Source organism: Canis lupus, chromosome 13 (genome assembly GCF_048164855.1).
Source record: "Canis lupus baileyi chromosome 13, mCanLup2.hap1, whole genome shotgun sequence".
NCBI classification, from domain to species: domain Eukaryota; kingdom Metazoa; phylum Chordata; class Mammalia; order Carnivora; family Canidae; genus Canis; species Canis lupus.
Window position 1 is genome coordinate 42,479,729 of NC_132850.1, and position 19,591 is coordinate 42,499,319.

General features: G+C 40.1%; 1 protein-coding gene and 1 long non-coding RNA gene across 18 annotated transcripts in view; one reads left to right on the forward strand and one right to left on the reverse strand.

Annotated features, from left to right (window-relative positions):
- Positions 1-1,814, forward strand: part of LOC140602986 (uncharacterized) — a 118,819-nt gene extending 117,005 nt beyond the window's left edge. For all 13 annotated transcript variants that reach the window (XR_012006006.1, XR_012006001.1, XR_012006004.1 and 10 more), the window contains one exon: positions 1,101-1,814. This is a non-coding gene — a long non-coding RNA (uncharacterized lncRNA). The remainder of the gene's footprint in view (positions 1-1,100) is intronic.
- IGF1 (insulin like growth factor 1) overlaps positions 1-19,591 on the reverse strand; it is a 78,996-nt gene that overhangs the window by 21,006 nt on the left and 38,399 nt on the right. For all 5 annotated transcript variants that reach the window (XM_072773371.1, XM_072773372.1, XM_072773373.1 and 2 more), the window contains exon 3: positions 1,291-1,472. In XM_072773371.1, coding sequence (XP_072629472.1) covers positions 1,291-1,472 — 182 coding nt within the window. The remainder of the gene's footprint in view (positions 1-1,290; positions 1,473-19,591) is intronic.

Below are 19,591 nucleotides of genomic sequence, written 5' to 3' on the forward strand. Positions count from 1 at the left end.
CATTGTGAGGCAGTGGTCACCGGGGAACAGAAAGAACTACCCTGCCTTTATCCCCCCAAGCACACTTCTCAACCACATTCACTTATGCTGCTACTGTGGTGCTTGCTCCCTGACTAGCCCCCGCCCGGGCTACTGCGATCCCCTCCCAGCCCCTTTCCATCATTCATGGTGGCTCCCTGGGGGTCACATCTCCGCTGAGCTCCTGAGTCCTCCCCCCAGCTTGGCAGCAGTGTAGGACCAGGAAGCAGCAAATATGTCACTGTGAGCTTCTAGGTTTCTCTTATGCTCTCTGCACAATGCTAGCTAACTTTGGCTCCAGAGATTAAAACCACAGTTTTGTTTTTGTTTTTGGTTTATGGTTTTTTAAACAGTGTCCCAAAGGGGAGCTCCTTGGGCTTTGCTCTCCTTACCCACCCTTCCTTACTTTTTTTTTCTCCTTCACTTACCCCCTACTCTTCAGTTTCATTTTTGCTACTTCAGGACTAAAATCTAAATCACCAAATCACTTCTATTCATTTGTTCATTCATGTATTCACTCTTACAACAAAATTTATCAAGTGACTAATATGCATCAGATAATTTATGTACTTTTGATGGCATAAATAGTAGCTCTAAGGTTCATTTGAAGTCTAGGTTTTAGAAAAAGACACCTATGGATTTTAGTCATTAGAAATTTCTAGGTTATTCTTATAGCCAAACAGAAATTTCTATGTTTAGTGTTTTTTTTCTTTAATTAAGTTTGCCATTGAATGTGAATTTCAAATAATTCCCATTTTAGCATATACTTTTTTCTTTGCACCTTCACAGATTACTAGGACTTGAAAAAAGTTGCATGCCTTGTTATTAATTACAATTATGAAAGATGTTAACACTTGTCCAACAGTTACTTCGTGCAGGATGCGGAAAGAATTGCATGTGTATTTATTAATTCTGAAAACAAGTTGATGTGGTAGGTATTATTATCCCAATTTTACTGATGAAACAGGTTTGGATAGGTTATGTTACTTGGTCAAGGGCTCTCAGTTGGCAACTGGACTTCAGTTTTGTCTGATACCAAAGCTCATGTTTAGTGACTGTTCTCCATTGTCTTCTGGTATCAGATCGTCCAGAGGAGTGGAAAGGAGAATCTACAATGTGGAGTGACCAGAGGGATGGAGCTCTGAAGTGAGGACGGTGTCTTTCCGACCTGTGAGCCAGGATATTGGCCGTAATTCCTATTTGGCCTCCCCACAGATAGAAGACACTTCAATGTCTTGAGGATGGTGGATCCTTCCCCGCCAGCTAGCTTACCTTCTGAGCCTTGGGCATGTCAGTGTGGCGCTGGGCACGGACCGAGCGGGCAGACTTGGCAGGCTTGAGGGGTGCACAGTACATCTCTAGCCTCCTCAGATCACAGCTCCGGAAGCAGCACTCATCCACGATGCCTGTCTGAGGTGCCCTCCGACTGCTGGAGCCGTACCCTGTGGGCTTGTCTGTGCAAATCAAACACAAGGTGGCCTGGCTTTAGAGGGGAATATGCTACCTCCACAGTTCCACCCAACCCCGGAAGCCTCTCTTCTCCCCACAGCTGGTCAACCTACACATCCCAATCTCTTCCTTGAAGCTTCCCCAACAATTCCTGGCCCCACAAATCCTTCTGGATCCCAGTGTGGCTCTGGACTCTGCCCCACATGCCTTAGCACTAACTTGTGCACTGGGGATTTTGTGTTAATTCTTGAGTTCTCAGAAACCTGTTGTCAAGGATCTCGTCTACACCCAAACTGAGTCTTTCCTTATATATTCGCTTAGTTAATTAAATGAAGATCATGTGTTAAGTTTTTTTCATCTTTTTAGCAAATCTGCCTAGTTTTTATGCTCAGGATGGCTCAAGTGTTTGCTCTTTTGCTTAACTGCTTCCATTATAACATCAGGTTGAGTATCAAAGGAATTTTAAGCCTGGAAAGGGCTCCTCATTTTACTGATGTGAAAACAGGCCCAGAACGACTTAAAGCAAGTCATTCATGCAGTAAGGGGTGGAACCAGGATTCAAGGTCAGATCTATCCCTGCATGTTCTGTAATTATGGACAAGTCATTTAAACCTTCTGGGCCCCAGTTTACCCATTTGTAAAGTAGGTTAATAATGTCTTCCTTATAAGGATTCTTTGAGGATTGCATGAGATAATCATAAAGAAAAGATAAAGATAAAGAAAAGTACTTAGAACATCATTTGATATGGAGCAGGTCCTAAATAAATGTTGGTTCACTTCCTCTGAGCACCCTTTTCTAGGGTCTTATAGAGTCTGTGAAGAAGCAGCTTTCATATTAACTGCATCCAGATGCTTTGGAACTTGAGATTGATAACAATACTAGTGTAATGGGCCTTCCTCCTCTATCACCGTAGAGAGAACAGAACAATTGATTCTGTTTTCTCATGGAATAGCTACTACCCTGAGAGAGAGAATGAGCTAAATGTCAATCCTTCGTGTGAGTCTCATTGCCCAGAGGCACATCATGAGTCCCATTTCTTTTGATATTTGCAAATCAATTAGACCTCTTTACTTGGCAAGTAGGTTTTGGTTTAGTTTTATTTCTTATTGTTTTGATTCGGACACAATTTTCCTGGCTCTAGAATTAAAAAGAGAGGGCAAAACAAGCTTACGTGAACTTGTCATAGGAACTTGAAAAGCACCTGAGTTCTTTGTAAACTTTTTGTCAAAGTAGAACTTCTGTTAAACCAAACTTTGCTTATACACCAATCGATAAAGCAGACAGAAGTGAAACTGCTCTGGCTCAGGCGAAGGCTGGGAGACTGGATCTTGGCTTTCTCTCATCTCTCTCATCTCTCATCTCCCTTGGGAGGTGCAGGGCCTGGTCTTCTGCACTGATATTCAGCCTTCATGGAGGAAAATTTGTGAACCACTGATCCAGAAGAATCCAACTAATCAATCTGGCATATGTTCAGTCTTTATTCCTGACACAGAAGACAATGTCATATTTTAAATAAAAAGTCTTACGTTTGTATAATAATGACACTATTGTTGGGAATGGTGTTCTGAAAGTCAAAATCCCCATGTATATTTTGAACTCCCTGGTTGGGAAGATCAGACCCATGGAAATGGCCTGCTACCAAACTAGTTTGGCTGCTTCACTGCTTGAAGGGCCAACCATTCATGGCATCCTCTACAAACCCAAATGTTTTCCTGATGTTTGGCACAGGAGCCTGGGGATCCTTCCTCCCCATAAGGCAGGTTTATTGTCATTCTTAGGGCAGCTGGGGGCAGTAATTCAGTGAGGGTTCATTTGTGGTCTCTTTGGGTGGGGTCTACTTTCTCGCTTAGGGGCAAACCCTGTGGGTGCCTCATAGTTGAGGGGTTTGGGAGGGACTAGGCAGCTGGCCCCAATTGAAGACTTAGTAGTGTTTTCACTTGCCATTGGAGGATCCACGTGCAGAAGACTCTCGTTCTGTTCGCCAGCCGGGCCCTGGCAAGCTGAGACTTGGCCAGTCCCTTGGGCAATGTAAACAATGTTTTTTTGTTTTTATAGTCTTTTCCTGGGACTATAAATTAGAGGAAAGGCACAAATAGGCTTACATGGTTCTTTGTAATCCACAAAGGACTTCTACATACTTTTTGCTAAGTGGTTATTTCAAGAGGTTGAAGGGGTCAGCCAGTTACGAGTAGCTGATACACTTTGGTTTTTCTCTTCGGGTGGGGAGAAGGTGACTCAGCCTACTTTGAGCTCTCCCTGTTGTCTACCACAGGTAATGGCTGCTCTCTGTTGAAACTATAAACTTCTTAATGAGACATAATTGGGATTTTTTTTGTTGTTGTTGTATAGTATAGATTAGTAGTTTGATGTTTTAGAGGTGGGGTAGTAAAGGTGGTTCCAAAAACATCCAACCTTGGCTAACTCAGAAACAACCCATTTCAAAATTCATGCTTATGAGTTGAAGATGGAGAGGGATAGGTTTTGTAACTTCAGGACCTCTTTAGCATTTCCATTTCATGCATCTCTACTGTAATCTTCCTTCTGGAGGAGGACAGCAACCTTAGTCTTGGGAAGGCAGAAAACACTATGTACTGCATATTCCCTTCTTGACAACTGTCAATAGCCATGAAACTCACCACACATCTATTTCCTTTTATGAAGTAGAAAGTAATCATCAGAGCAGAAAAAAAAAAAAAAAAAAGACCCACACTGGGCATCTGCTTTGTCATCTTTCTTAGATGAGCTCAGAGTTTGACATGGCTCAGTCTATAAAATAGCTGTGCTTTTTCAGTCCATAGAGCAATGAATTTATGAACAGAAATTTAGGACTTTTCTGTAATGCTCCATAAAGAAAGTTTACCTTATGTTCATCTATTCCTTTTTAATATTGTTGAATGGTGGTAAACAGACTTGGATTTTACCATAACAAGTAACTACTGGTTATCTCTAGCGACCATAATGCTAGAGAAATGTTTTTCTTTGTCTATTCATGGTATCTACAATGGACTAATTGTACTTCATTGGGAATATATGAATATAACAAATATTTACATATTGCCTTTTAAAGTGTAATTCACCCTTTGAAATGTCCTATAGACTTGATTTCTGGTTCTACATAGGACATGTAACAACAAAAACAAATCATTTCTTACTAATCAAGAGGCCACAGTTGAAGATCAAAGTTTCGTCCTTTATCTTCGAGTGCCTCATATTCATTCTTTCTTTATTAATTGAAGTGCAGTTGACATTCTACTATAATATGTGTACAAATGTGAAGTTTAGTTGACATATTACTATAATATGACTATTATATTAGTTTTAGGTGCACAATATAGCGATTCAACATTTATATACATTAAGAAATGATCCCCATGATAAATATAGCTACCATCTTTCACCATACAAAGCTGTTATAAACCCTGTGTTGGGATCCCTGGGTGGCGCAGTGGTTTGGCACCTGCCTTTGGCCCAGGGCGCGATCCTGGAGACCCGGGATCAAATCCCACGTCAGGCTCCCGGTGCATGGAGCCTGCTTCTCCTTCTGCCTATGTCTCTGCCTCTCTCTCTCTCTCTGTGACTATCATACATAAATAAAAATTAAAAAAAATAAAATAAACCCTGTGTTGCACATTGTCTCCTTGTTTTTCATTTATTTTATAACTGGAAGTTTGTATCTTTTAATCCCCTTCCCTTATTTTGCCCATCCTCCAGCCTTCCCCTCTGGCAACCACCATATTGTTTTCTGTATCTATGAGGCTGTTTCTCTTTTGTTTGTTCATTTGTTTTGTTTTTTAGATTCCACATATAAGTGAAATCGTGTTATCTGTCTTTATCTATCTGATTTATTTCACTTAGTGTGATACCTCTAGGTCTATCGATGTTGCTACAAATGGCAAAATTTCATTGTTTTCTATGGTTGAGTAATATTCCATTGTATGTACTATATACCACACTTTAAAAAAAAATCATCTATTGATGGACACTTAGGTTGCCTCCATATATTGGCTATTATAAATAATGTTGCAATGCAATGGGCTTAGAGGTGCACATAATCTTTCCAAACTAGTGTTTCATTTTTTTTCAGATAAATACCCAGAAGTGGAATTCCTAGATTACATGATAAACTTATTTTTAATTTCTTGAGGAACCTCCATACCATTTTCCATAGTGGCTGCACCATTTTGCATTCCTACCACCAGTACACTCATATTACTTTTTTTCTAGAACCAAAATATAGACATTTGTTGCTATGGGCTGAAACTAGAAGTCTGAAACAATGTAACTTAATAGAAAGGCTGTAAATTCATTTCCTCCAGTATCAATTTTGAGAAAAATGGGGATTTTTAACAACCTGTAAATTATTCCTCTTGTCTTTATGATTGATTTTTATTATTTTTTGTATATTTTTAAATTATTTTTAAAGATTTTATTATTTATTCATGAGGGACATGGAGAGAGAGAGGCAGAGACATAGGCAGAGGGAGAAGCAGGTTCCATGAAGGTAGCCCGATGTGGGACTTGATCCTAGGACTCCAGGATCATACCCTGAGCCGAAGGAAGACACTGAACTGCAGAGCCACCCAGGCACCCCTATGATTAATTTTTAAATGAGATATAATGAATTGTTCTATCCTTGCCTTTAAAAACTCCTCATTAGGAACTATGTAATTCTGCTTCTGTGGGCAGAGTCAGAATTGGTAGGTGAATGGGAAACAAATATTGCCTTCATATAAGAAAAAAAAATCCTAACAATTTGTACTTGAAAAGTATTAAAAATGGGACAAATTTCTTTTAAAGGTAATGAACTTCCCATTGCTAGAAACAGTGAAGCAAAGTCTTTATGAACACCCGCCAGAGATCTTAGGTGTATATTCCTGTATTCTGCACAGTGTACGACTGCCATAGACCTGTCTATTTCAGAGATTCTGTTACGAGTAAAGAAATGGAGGAGAAAACCCATCTAGGCCAAATATTCAGTATGGCTGGAAGCTACTTACTTTGTCTTCAAGAAAGAGGTTCAAATATTTTTTAACTTAGAAAGTGAAAATATTTTTTTCTATTTTTACTTGAGTTCTCCAAGAGGCATAAAATATTTTTCTTCACTTGAAACTACTACAAAAGGAATAGAATAGAAAAAGGATAGTCCTTTCTGCAAGTAGGTGTAGTCCCAGAGTTCCGTGGTACTGGCGTTATGAAGGGACCATTAGCATGAACAGACAGACATGTATAAAATTTCACAGAATTTTTCTTGCTGACAGTATTGACTTTGAAAATTTTATATATTTATATATTTATTTTGTCAGTAGTTTTGCTCCAACGCATGCACACCAAATATTGCTTAGCAGAAAAGTTGGCCACCACCTAACCTAGGCTTTGACTCCACAATGAGTAGACATAATGCATAGTCACAGTGCAGTGCTGCATCTTGAAAGTTGGCCAACAGACAGAATTCCAATGGTGAAGCAGCTGGCTTCTATAATAATAGCACTTCCCTTTAAATAATGCATGGTCAGTGGAGTAATTCAATAATCTTCAGGGCAAACTTGCTAGTTACAAGGGTTTTGGGCAGAATTGTGGCATCATCAAAACCACACCAATTAGCTGAGTCTCACATTTTGTCATAGATGCAAGCAACTTGCTTCCCTCCATCTCTGAAGGAGAAGGTGTAATGCTGAGATTAAACTGGGATCATCACTGCTAGAACAAAGAATTCTAGTTGTTCATTACTGGAGGAGATGGTACTACCTCTACTGGCACTATATATGCTTGTGTTATAGGTTTCTTGAAATGCAATTGGGATGCTGTACTCAATTTTGATTTCCTTTGAAACTTTCTATTTCATTGAGGAAAACTTTAATTATTTTAACCCCATCAGTGGAAAGAGGAGACCCTGATTTGAAGAATCGCTAAACAACGAAAAATGCAAATATTTTGCAAAGAGGGAAATAGCCAGTTCTGAAGACACAACTTGCTACTCTTTTGGTTCTGAGGAGTAAAACTGTTCTTTAGAAATTGCGAACAGGAGTAGGTTCTGAAGTCAATCATATTTTGAAGGCAGAAAAAAAGAAGTAAGACAATTCAAGTTGGCTATTTCTAGAAAATTCACAATTATGTGTTTGATAGAAAACATGGATGCGGTTATTAAGTAATAAGAAACTACTTCCATTTAACTTTGATTAACTGAGGATTGATCTCAAAATTAAATACTACAATAAGAATCTATAGAAGCCAGAAAATTAGATTCCTTATACCAACTATTTATCCCAAACCTCCAAACATGTTGACAAGTTTAGAGTAACTCAGAATAACTAATTTTTTAGGGCAATGTTTCCCCATGGGCCACCCTGTCTAATAAAAAATATCTGAGGCACCTGGGTGGCACAGTTAATTAAGCGTCTGCCTTTGGCTCACATCATGATCTTGGGATCGAGCCCCACATAAAACCCAACAGGGCTCCCTGCTCAGTGGGAGCCTGATTCACCCTCCCCACTCCACTCACCCCTCTGCTTGTGCTCTCTTCACTCTTTCTCTCTCTCTCACTGTATCACTCTCTCTCAAATAAATAAACAAAATCCTTTAAAAAAATCATTCAGCTGACATAACTTTGGATGGTATACTCTAGGAAAGTTGAGTGAAATAGGAGCAATCTTAAAGTTACTTCTATTTTAGCATTTTAATTGTTATTTTCATTTGTTGGAAGAGTGAGAATCACCTCCCAACACTTTTTACACATTTCATGGCTTCACAGGGAAAACTAGACTCCTTTTGTTAATTCCTAAAATGAGGAAAATTGTGATAAGACTATTTATCCAAATTCAAATGTAATACATTGTTGGGTTGATAGTTTCTGAATTTGTAGGATTGGCATTTAGTTTAAAGCCCTTTTGATGCGTCAATATTTTACCTTTAAAAAATTTCTGTGGAAATCACACGAGTGAAAACAATTATTAAGATCTATGTTGTCACGTGCTCAGTAAAGATACGGAAAGAGGCTTTCACTACTAGAAACTAGGCACCTCATTATGCAGTTAGAATAACACACACTTAAACGTGTCAAGGAGTCTAGTGAGTTACCATCAGTATCAAGGCTACTGTCAGACACTTTGAAATTAGGATTGTTTTTGAGGAAGTTTTTCTAAAATATCTATATATTCCCTGCCTTAAATGTTGCTACTGGACTCCATACATTTCTGCTTTTTGGCAGAAGGATCTTTCCAAGTAGGATCGACCTTTAGCATCTGTAAAAGTGAACACTGAGAAAATGTCCTCTCTTCTATGAACTACATGTCATGAACTTTTCTGAAAAACCTATCACATTTAGGCATTGATTTCATTTTGGCCTATGTTAAATTTTAACTGCTGGCGTTTGCTGGTCCCACTACTTCTCAGTTGGACAAGGTCATCTTTTCTAGGAATCTTGGCCCTATTTGACCCACCCCCACCCCCATCACTCAGTAACTCTTTCTCAGCTACTAAATCCCCACAACTCCAAAAGACCAAACTCTTCTCATCACCCAATCAAGTCAGTGTTTGTGTATCTGTGGGTCTGAAAAGAATGAAGCAAAGATCTATGGGGCTTCCCCTTTCTTTAAGCACTCCCTTCTTTTGGAAACCCTCAACTCAAGGGCAGGTGTAAAAATAGTGCTGTTTAGTCCACCTCTATCTCTAAGATCAGGAAGCTAAAACACAAGGCCTAGGAACAAGAAAACTAGCGATTCAGAGCAGAAACATTACCGTTTTAGGACTCTTTGGAGAAATGGGCCAACAGAGTGGGAAGCAACATGATGTATTACTTTAGCCTGATACAATCCCCTGGAGGACAAGCGTCTTGCCAGGACAGCACAATTTACTAGCTTAGGTCTGATTCCAGGGCTTGGAGGAGATAGATGTAGCCAACAAAATTATACTTTGGCAAGAGAAATGCTTTGCTGGACAGAAATGTCGTCCTAAGGGAACAGTTTGGTTTATCAACGTCTAAGGTAAAAGATAATCAAATGCCAAGAGGTCATTTTTATGTTTGAATTACTTCAGTTGGGTCTGCTATATAAGTTAGCTACCATTTTCTGGTCACATCGTTTCAATTATTTAGAACATAGTACAGGATTCCAGTATGATCTGCCTGTGACAGGAGACATACCAGTGTCGGAGGCAGTATGTGGAATGGCTGGCGGCACAGGGCTTAGAGTCAGGCGGACCTGGGTTCTGCCACCTATTCGCCATTCACCTTGGGCAAGGCAGCAAATCTTCTAAGACTCAGAGGCTGTATAAAATGGACGTATGTAAAAGAGAGCCCCCCGGGCTGATGGAAGATTAAGTGATAATGTATGTTCAGTGTTTTGCACAATGTCTGGTATGCAGTAAAGTCTGAATAAATGTTAGGTCTTATAACTAGTATTATCATAGACTCGAGTTGGATAACATAGCTAGCTGGGCAGGTATCCCCTTCCTCTCTTCCTCTTAAAAATGCATCCTTTCCAAAGTTTGGTTGCAAAAGGTCCTCTCCAGATAAAGAAGGACTGTTCACCATTAAAGTAAATGCAGAACTATTCCTTTGAAAGGATACCCACACTCTATGTTGTATAGTCTGTTCCAAGAAATTTTAATCCACAAGAGACACCGTGACAATGGATCGTCCTATCGAGTCAAACAAGGCAAAGTCATATGGTCTTATGACCAAAGATAAGCTATCTTGACCTCTTGTAACCTCAGTAGTTGTTCAGTGTTAGCATCCACATCCATCCACTTATTTCAAAACAGTGTTGTAAGGTATGAGATGGCTGTGAGAGAAAGAGATGGTCAGAAGTGGTTTCCCATTCACTTTTAGCCAGCATATGTATGTTTCTCCTCTCTCTTCATTTTGTGCCTCATCTCTTTCCTTTCTCTTCCTCTACATCTTCTCGCCTGCTCTTGACAGCCACTAACGTTTTTACTCACTGATGAGTTTTAGGACAAAAGTCGATGCTATGCAGACTAGGCTAGGTATTGGAGTTTAGTTTCTGCCCTGGAATGATGGGAAACTAGTGCTCCCTCTCCTGCCAACCAAACTTTGGGACTAAGCAGTCACCAAGGACACAGTGTCACCAGGCCCACTTAATCACTACTCCATCTTGGAGCCATACTTGAATGAGATGAAAACAGACAACAAGAGAAAGAACACTAAGGGATGTTGAGGAATTACATATATGGACTTTACTTATCTCACATTTTTGAGAAAGACTATGACGGAAATTGTAAGATGAGTCTGGCTCCAACTTGTAGATTGTAGCCATGCTACCAACATTATCTCCTATACTCGCATTGTTACTGCTTGTTTACTCTTTCAAATGTGGTAAGAGAGCCCTTGTGGACAAAACATAAGGCACTGGTGAATAGAGGGTAACGCCCCTCTCTCTGGTGCCATGGAAAGATGAATCAGCCAAAAGGGTATTAAAACACATTCTCTTTATTTTTAGTTTCACTCTAAAGTCTATCATTTCTCTTTTCTTTGCAACTTGGCACCTGCTCTGTGTTTTCAGGGGCCCTGTTCCCTGTCAGTCTCCTCACTCAGGCCTCTGTGTTTTGCTCAGGGCACATCTGGAGATTTTCCCAGGGGTGGGTGTGACACGGTCAGGATGGCAGGTGAAGGGGTGACAGCTGCCAGGGCAGTCTGGCGTGTCTGAAGGGAGAGTGTTGGGAGGAGGAGGCCCCATAAGGAGAGGCACTGGGCCTGAATCAGGGAGTGAGCTGTTGGAAGGCAGCCTCCACAGCAGCAGAGACAGCCCTTGGCATTACCACAGAGAAGGAACAGCCAGAGTCAGTGACAGATTGAACACAGAGGAGGAGGGGGGAGGGAGAAGGTGGTTAAGGCGTTACATGATATAAATAACCACATGGTGTACACTCCAGTGCCAGTTGCGTTGTGTGTGATGTCCCTTTCATGCTGGGATGTCAACAGTGCTGTTCCTGAATTGAAAGGTCCTGGGAAGTGTTTCTGTAGCACCTACAAGAGTGCCATATGCAGAGAGTGAATGAAAAGAAGGCAATGTGGTATGTGGAAAACAACATTGGATTTTAGCCCCAGATCCTTTGTGCAAACTCACAAGTCACCCAGACTCTCTGAGATCCAGTTTTCTTGTGTTGACAACCAAAGTACTGCTTGGTATCGAGGACTCATTCTAACAATATGACCCTAAGGATTATCTGGATGGTTATGCTACCCATTTTTTACTCAACCATGTATGTAGGGCCTATCAGTGCTTCTCTCTAAGAAGAGAAATTTGATGAAAGAACCAGGAGTTTCCTCTTTTTCGGGTTTAATTTTAGATGGAAACAAGATTTATAGGCTGAATTTAAGGAAAGCAGGGATCAGTGTTGAATTTGATGGAGGAAAATAGGGAATATCCAAGCCATGATCTGATTAAGAGGAGCGGACAAGACCATCTATGGAGATTACAGAAGCCCCTTCCAGAAGGACATGGGCATGAATTAGAAAGAGGGTAAGAAAGAGAGTCATTTATTGGAGCTGTTGAAATAGTAAAAAGAATCAAGCTGCATTCTGGAGATCAGGGTTCTGAAGGCTTTGAGCAACAAGTGAGGGATGGCCTTCCCTTGTGTGGCACTGGGAATTGAGAATTAGTGTAAAATCACCAGTCTTTCACCAATACTCTTTTTGAAGCTGCATCTTCAAAAACTGAGTAAGTGACCTGCCCCTCGAGGGTTGCTAATGTTTTTGACCAGAACGCTAAATCTCATAGCACTCAGAGTGGCCAACTCTTTATTTTACTACTTTCCTTGCTGTCTGTGAGTGGTATATGAACCCTCTGTGAGATATTTAGTTCCTTCCAGGGGACATGTGCATAGTTTCCCTGGAAAATTCCAGCTACAACTACATGCCGTCCCATCTCTGATAAAGTGAATGGGCTTCAGACAAGCCATCACCTTTGCCATTGGTACCCAACATCTGCCCTGAGGGCAAAATTAGAAGATGACCATTTTAAACATGGTTTTTCAAACATCACCCCCCCCCCTTTTTGGAAAAATAAATGAATGTTAAGGTTATTAAAAATTTAAAATTTATACAAGGAGTTCTTAAGCAAGTTTCAGTATTATTTATCAAAACACCAATCAGGTATGCAAACTGAAGCTGAATGGTTTATTTAGAGTGATTATATTATTCCAGGAACTTGCAGCTAAAATCTGGACTCATAAACCATCGTTTCTTTCTTTTCTTTCAATGGAATTTTGCTGCTATAATTTTTCTCCCTTTTATCTTAATGTTTGATTGCTTAAACATGACCAAGAGACTTTAAGTGCTCTCCTCAAATTATCGTATTTTAGAATTCCATACCTCTTTGGACAAGATAGCAAACTCAAGGTCAACTAAAGAGGTTTCTTAGTAATGTGGCAATCATTAAGTCTGTTAGCTTTTAACCACCCACTCAACCTCCTTGCCCCAAATGTTATTTTTCTGAATTGAAGAAGTAAATTATGAATAAGGAGAAAGAGAGGTGTGGTTAAGTTGTGGCTTATCTCCAAGATAAATACCACTCTTGATTTTGTTTCATAGTATGCCTACCTCTTCAAAATTTATCAATGCTATTTGGCGAATATTACTACCAACTAAGAAAAATCTCTGATTCTCTTATTTATTTTACTAAATCCAACAACAACAACAAAAAAAGATTTTCATCTTGTGATATTGGGAAATCATGAAAGAGAAACCAAACTCCTTTATTTTTATTTTTTCTTACATAGTCAAACATACTATGAATGACCACATTGCTCTGGCCTCCCACTCTGATGCAGGGGCCTTTTGGCCTTCTAGCCAGTCACTCACTTCCATGAATTTACTTTCTGAGAACTAGAGATGGTTGCCCTAGAAGTCATTTTTCAGTTTATCACAAAACCTACCCATGGTTGGAGAATTAATGAGCCTCATTAGGAATAAGCAACGTGAGGACCAATGTGTCACAGAGCTGGGGAGACTCCTTTGTGCACTGGGCCAGGATGACTATTTATGGGACATTTTATTTCCCTCAACATCTGCCTTTTATATGCTCTCTTTGGCTCAGATCTAAGTATGGGAAGGTTGCAAGGAGACATTGCTTATGCTTATGCTAATACTTAGGCATGATTAGCTCTGTCTTAACTCCAGCAGGAAGTGAGAGCCCAGGTTTACAAATCTCTTCTGATGCATATAATCTTCTAGCAAGGCAGCCTCCATTTTTCCTTCCCAGCTTTCCAGCAAGTATCTTCTTGCTTGTAACCCCACACCAAGTCTCTTATACTTGTGAGAAAGAAGATCAGCAGTTTAGTGCCTGCCTTCTGCTCAGGGCATGATTCTGGAGTCCTGGAATCGAGTCCCACATCGGACTCCCAGCATGGAGCCTGCTTCTCCCTCTGCCTGTATCTCTGCCTCTCTCTCTCTCTCTGTCTCTCTCTCTCTGTCTCTGTCTCTCATGAATAAATAAAAAATCTAAAAAAAAAAAAGAATATCAAATCCATTGACCTCTTGATGGGTATGGTCTCCATAACCTCCACTGTGTCAATTAGATGCATATTTGTCTAAAAACTACATATAGAAACCTTGAGGTTGATGTGAAGAAATGGTCATCAAGGTAGCAACTTCTCTATATTTGGGGTGAGAGAAGAGAAATAAAGTTTTTTGACTGAGTAGCAGGGTTTCTGGTAAGAGAATGTGGAGAGAGCTGCATACATCCTCATTTCTGAACTGTGAGTTTAAGTCATTGATGATGACTTTTTTAAAGAGAAGAATGATGGGAAAAAGGGGGCTGTTGGTCTAGAAACATTTTAATTACTTCTAAAGACTTGATAGCATTTATTTTTCTTCTAAAACAACTTCTTGTCCTCCTTCTCTTCCTCCTCCTCCTCTGCTTCTGGTTCAAGATGATACTCTAGTAAAGGTCACTTGTGAAGTCTTGGTCTTCACATATCTTCTCACTGAACCAGTGCTCCCACGGTCCACTGAGATCTGCCCTTGGCAGGCATTTCCCGCAGTCAGACTATGAATCGTCAAAAATTCCTTGCATTCTTCACAACATCTGTGCCTTCTTTTGCCACATCTTTCTTCCTGGTACTCAACAGGCCACAAATTACCCTGGACTTCTCTTTCCAAGCTGTTGATGTCTTAACACTCTCCCTTCAAACCAAATTCCTCTCTTGTCCTTGGCCGTGGCTCTTGGCTTCCCAGACTTCTCATCTCCCTCATCTGGGTTAGTCATCTGTGGCATCACCAGCACTGTCTCTTTCTCCTAGCCTTCTATCTGGCCTGAAATTATGCATTTCTTCAAATGTCAGAGTTACTATGCCCAAACATGCTACCTGGTTGGATGCTTGGTTAAATGTCCTAACATGATCTAAACACTGTAGTGCAGACAATACCTCCACACAGCAAGAGCACTTGACAAGACTCAAACACAGAGGACACTGATTAGCCAGTGGAGAGAAGGAGCTATAACAAGACCCAAAGACATACTCAAATGAAGTTGCAAACTTTTCCATTGAACACAAGTTTCTCTTGAGAATGAAAGGCAGCATTTCAATCTATTGAGCATTTTATATTCAAACTTATTTCTTTGACATTTAGAACAATGGAGGCCTTTGCAATAAAAACATTACCCAGAGCTTCCCTTTGTTGAGTGCTTTCTATTAAAGCACTATAGTAAATATTACTTTCCCTGTCTTTTTTCATTTACATCCTACAGTATTACATGGAGAGGCATTATTACTATATCCATTTTACAGATGAGGAAGCTGATGCTTAGCAAGTTTAAGTAACTTGACTCAGATCATACAGCTAGTTCCCCTTGATTGGGGACAGCTTGAAAATGGGAGGAGAAACTCTGAAATTGATACTGTTACTGGGATTTTTAAAAGCATGTAATACCAATATCCATGAAGGATGTGAGTGAGGCCATCTGTCAGCCAGCTCCAAGGTTTGAGCACATGCAGGAGACAGTTCTGCACTAAATAATCTAGAGAGTATCCGAGGGAAGGCCATGCATGGCTTTTGCCCTTGAGAGAGAAGTCTATGCAGTTCTGCAGTTTGTGGCACAGCTGGATATGGGATGCTCACATCTCACCCAGTACACTATGATTCTTTCTAGTTCCAGAAGGGGCAGCAGCCAGACCAACGTTTCCAATTCTTTGGAATTTCCAATGTTATAATAACTTTAGCAGAAATTAAAATAAAGAAATTTTATCCATAATTTTGGTACCTTAACAAATAATACTATCTTCACTTAAATTTTTTTTCTAGTTCTCCAGATGCACACATCATTTGGACATAGCTAAATTTAATGCAATACTGTTTTCTTTGCTTAACATTATATTGCAAGCATTTTACATCTTGCTACATATCTTTGTAATTATAATTTTAAAGCAGCAGAATATTTTATTGAGTAGAATTTTCATCATTTATTTCTTTAAACCATTTTCCTATTACTAGACATTTTGGTTATTTTCAGTTTATCGTTATTTTAACTAATGCAGCAGTGAGTGTTTTTGTGAACACAACTTTCTACTCTTTGAGATAATTTTTAAGAATAAATTCCCAGGAATGGAATTACTGAGTTTCAGAAGATGTTGTCAGACAACCCAATTTTGATGAAAGTCCACAATCTTCCATAAAGGCCAGAAGGGAAGACCAAAGGACTAAAACAGAGAATTATATCCAAATATTTTCCCAGGATTAGAAAAGACACAGCCAAGGTGGAGCACAAATAGAAATTTTACCTGCATCTCATGAATTAGAATAAAAGAACCAATTTCTGTTTTCAATTACTAGTACAATTTGCTCTGAAGGAAACATGGGGTGTAACCAAGGCTTTGGCTTGGCATCCAAAGGTTTGCTAAGTAGAAATAAAACCAGGAAAAATGAAATTGATGACAAGAGACCCTAGATCTCAACTTTGAAAACTACTGAGTACCTATGAGGTTTCTTCTCTAGGGTGGGGAAAGTGGGCACTCAAGGAACCAAGACAGCACCACACCCCACTGTATGGAGTGGAGGAATCTGTATTGTGAATAACAAAGTCTGTTCCGGTTCTCCTGAACCCAGTTCTCTGTGGAATACCGAGTTCTTGTCCAATCTGCTTTTGGGGAGTCATATCCCAGACCATTGGCCTCCCCATCCAACCCCAAGTTTGGGAAACTATGTCTGTCCTTTTTCATCCACCTTATTCTTCTCCTGCTTAATATCATTTAATCACAGATGTTAATGGAGCACCTAACTATGTTCTAGATTCTGCTTTCAGTACTGAGGATGAGTGAACAAAACAGACAAAAATGAGGTAATATGTCACCATTCCCTTTATATCCTGATGACTGGGATAGCCTTGAAGGAGACTGTGTGCAGGGATGCTGAACTCAACAGTTCAAAGACAGTTGCCCAGAGCAACTGAAGTCTGAGTCTAGCAATAGAAGTTTCCTTCAGGCCCTTGTGAAAATTCTTATCTGAGGACTTCATTTCCACCAACCTCTCTGAAGGTGTAAAATGATTACTTTATACATCATAACCAGCCCTTAACTACCTATTAGCCTTTATTTTCTGTTTTATGAAGACTGGCACATTTTCCCAACTTGATTTGAAGCATTTTAAGAGCAGAAACTCTGTCTCCTATTTCTGTGTCTATAAGGACAGCACTGGGTACTAACTAGGCACTTCATAAATTCTTATTGACTAATGGATTGGTAAGTCAAGTGCACAAACAGGACACATGGAGGTGCAAAATGAAGACGTTTTTACCTTGGTAGAAGAAATCCAACATGAGGACTAGTCTCTGTTTATTTTAACTAATGCAGCAGTAAGTATTCTTCATTCAAATGACTTTATACTCCTTGAGATCATTTATAAGAATATATCCCATTAATAAGAGGGATGATAATAGTATGTACCTCTCTCAGTTTGTAATGAGTTAATGCACAAAGAGAGCTTGGAATAGCTAGTGGCACAGAGCAAATATGACATGTCACCTCCCATCACCATCCTTAGATCATTACTCATGGATTAATTGTGAGGCTGTGCGATGAAGTTGGAGCTCTAGAGCCAGTCTGCCTGAATTCAGATGCTGGCTCCAACATTTCTAAATATGTGGGCATGGATAAGGTTCTTAGCATCTCAGTTCTCATCCACAGAAGGGGGTACAAATAGTACCCACCACAAAGGGTATTTGATGAGCAAACATTTACCAAATGTTAGTTATAATTATTCTGGCCATTATGTGCTTGGGCTCAGGGTTTTGAATACTGATGAGGACAAAAAAAAACACAGTCCCTGCCTGTGCGCTGCCCCCCTGCCCCTAATTCATAATACAGTTCATAATATACTTCAGCATTATTGACTTGTGTAGCTAACTCTAGAGCTAACTGTATAGAGTGCCTTGCAGTTCATGAATCACATCCACACACTTTCTGTCCTTCAGCCATTCCAACAACCCCATGGGGCAGAGTTGGGAGCTACAAAGTGGGAATGGGAGCTATTCCCATTTTGTAGATGAGAAAACTGAGAGTTCAAGTGACTTATGAATCAGGAAGTTCCTTTGATTTCAAATGGTAAAACTTCCTCACACACCAGTTGTCTCCACTAACCTCCACACAAGGATGAATTTCAGATTTCTAAACCTGCGGGCGTTCCTGAGGCAGCCAGTGGGCAACATGACTAATGGACCAGGAGGTGGGTGGTTACACAGTGATGCATATCAAGGCTTTTCCAACTTGAGCCTGTATCAGTATGTCCTGGAAGGTTGATTAAAGCAACATTCCTGGGCCCCACCCTCAGAATTTCTGTTTCAGTAAGTCTGAGGTAGTGCCTGAGAATGTGCATTTCCAACAAGTTCTCAGATGACGCCAAGGCCAATGTCTATGTGTGATATGGGCTTCCAACATGTGTACACAATGTATGATTTAGTAGAACGCTAGCAAGAAGGAAGGGCCAGTGAGGATGGGAATCCTGAGAAAGACCTCTTATACTTTAAAAACCCCAGATATGGGCAGCCCAGGTGGCTCAGTGATTTAGTGCTACCTTCAGCCCAGGGCATGATCCTGGAGACCCAAGATCGAGTCCCACATTGAGCTCCCCGCATGGAACCTGCTTTGCCCTCTGCCTGTGTCTCTGCCTCTCTCTCTCTCACTGTGTGTCTATCATAAATAAATAAAAGTTAAAAAAAATTAAAAAAATAAAAACCCCAGATATGCTTGATACCTCTTTTGATAATTACTAATCAAGGTACTCATGTGTTGTTAGTCTGGTAGCAGGACCAGTTTTATTGCAAAAAGGAAAAAAAAAAAACATGACCCTCCAAAGTAGGACAGTAAACTGAACCTACAAAAAAAAAAAAAAAAACAAAAAACAAAAAACAAAAAACCACACACAAAAAAACACATGTTGACCTTTTCCCCTTCCCTGCATTTTTTATTTACACAGTCTGTGTCATTCTGACTCCCAGCTAGTACCTGAAGACCAGCCTGGTCATAGGGAAGGAAATTAGAGCCTTAACAGATTCCCCTACCACATGGAAAGCTAGAAACACAGGGACATCCTCTGATACTGAAAGCCACCTTTTCTAAGTACCAGGTTTAATTTATTTTTAGGTTTTCAAAATTTTCAAGCCAATCTGCTCAATTGTAAAACTTACTTCAGAAGACAGACTTCCCAAGGACCCAAATCTACCTTTTCTATGCCCTCACCCTCTATAACCTCCCAGGGTAACACAGGGAAGCCAAAAAAATGGGGTGGGTTTTTGGCACACCTTCAGGACCACATCATCAAAACATCCTTTCATGGATCATTCAAAACTCATGAAGGAAAGTGAAAGGGAAGTATGCCACTGGTGATTGCCTATAGAACCAAGGTGGTTATATAAGCCAAAGGACATTCAATTTCGCAAAAAAGAAAAAAAATCATAATTTGTTATTTGTCAGGCTACACATAATCATCAAAATTTCTCAAGCAAGTGTCAGGATCAATCCTGCTGAGGAAACAGGGTTAATTAATCTAACTGCCTTCATCCAGAAGTGGCAGGAAGAGGGCAAATGCTGCTCTATTTCTTTTCCAAGCCCTTCTCATGAGAGTGTGTGTGAGGCTCCCAGAGCTCTAAATCAAACAGTACCCTGCAGGCAGGAAAT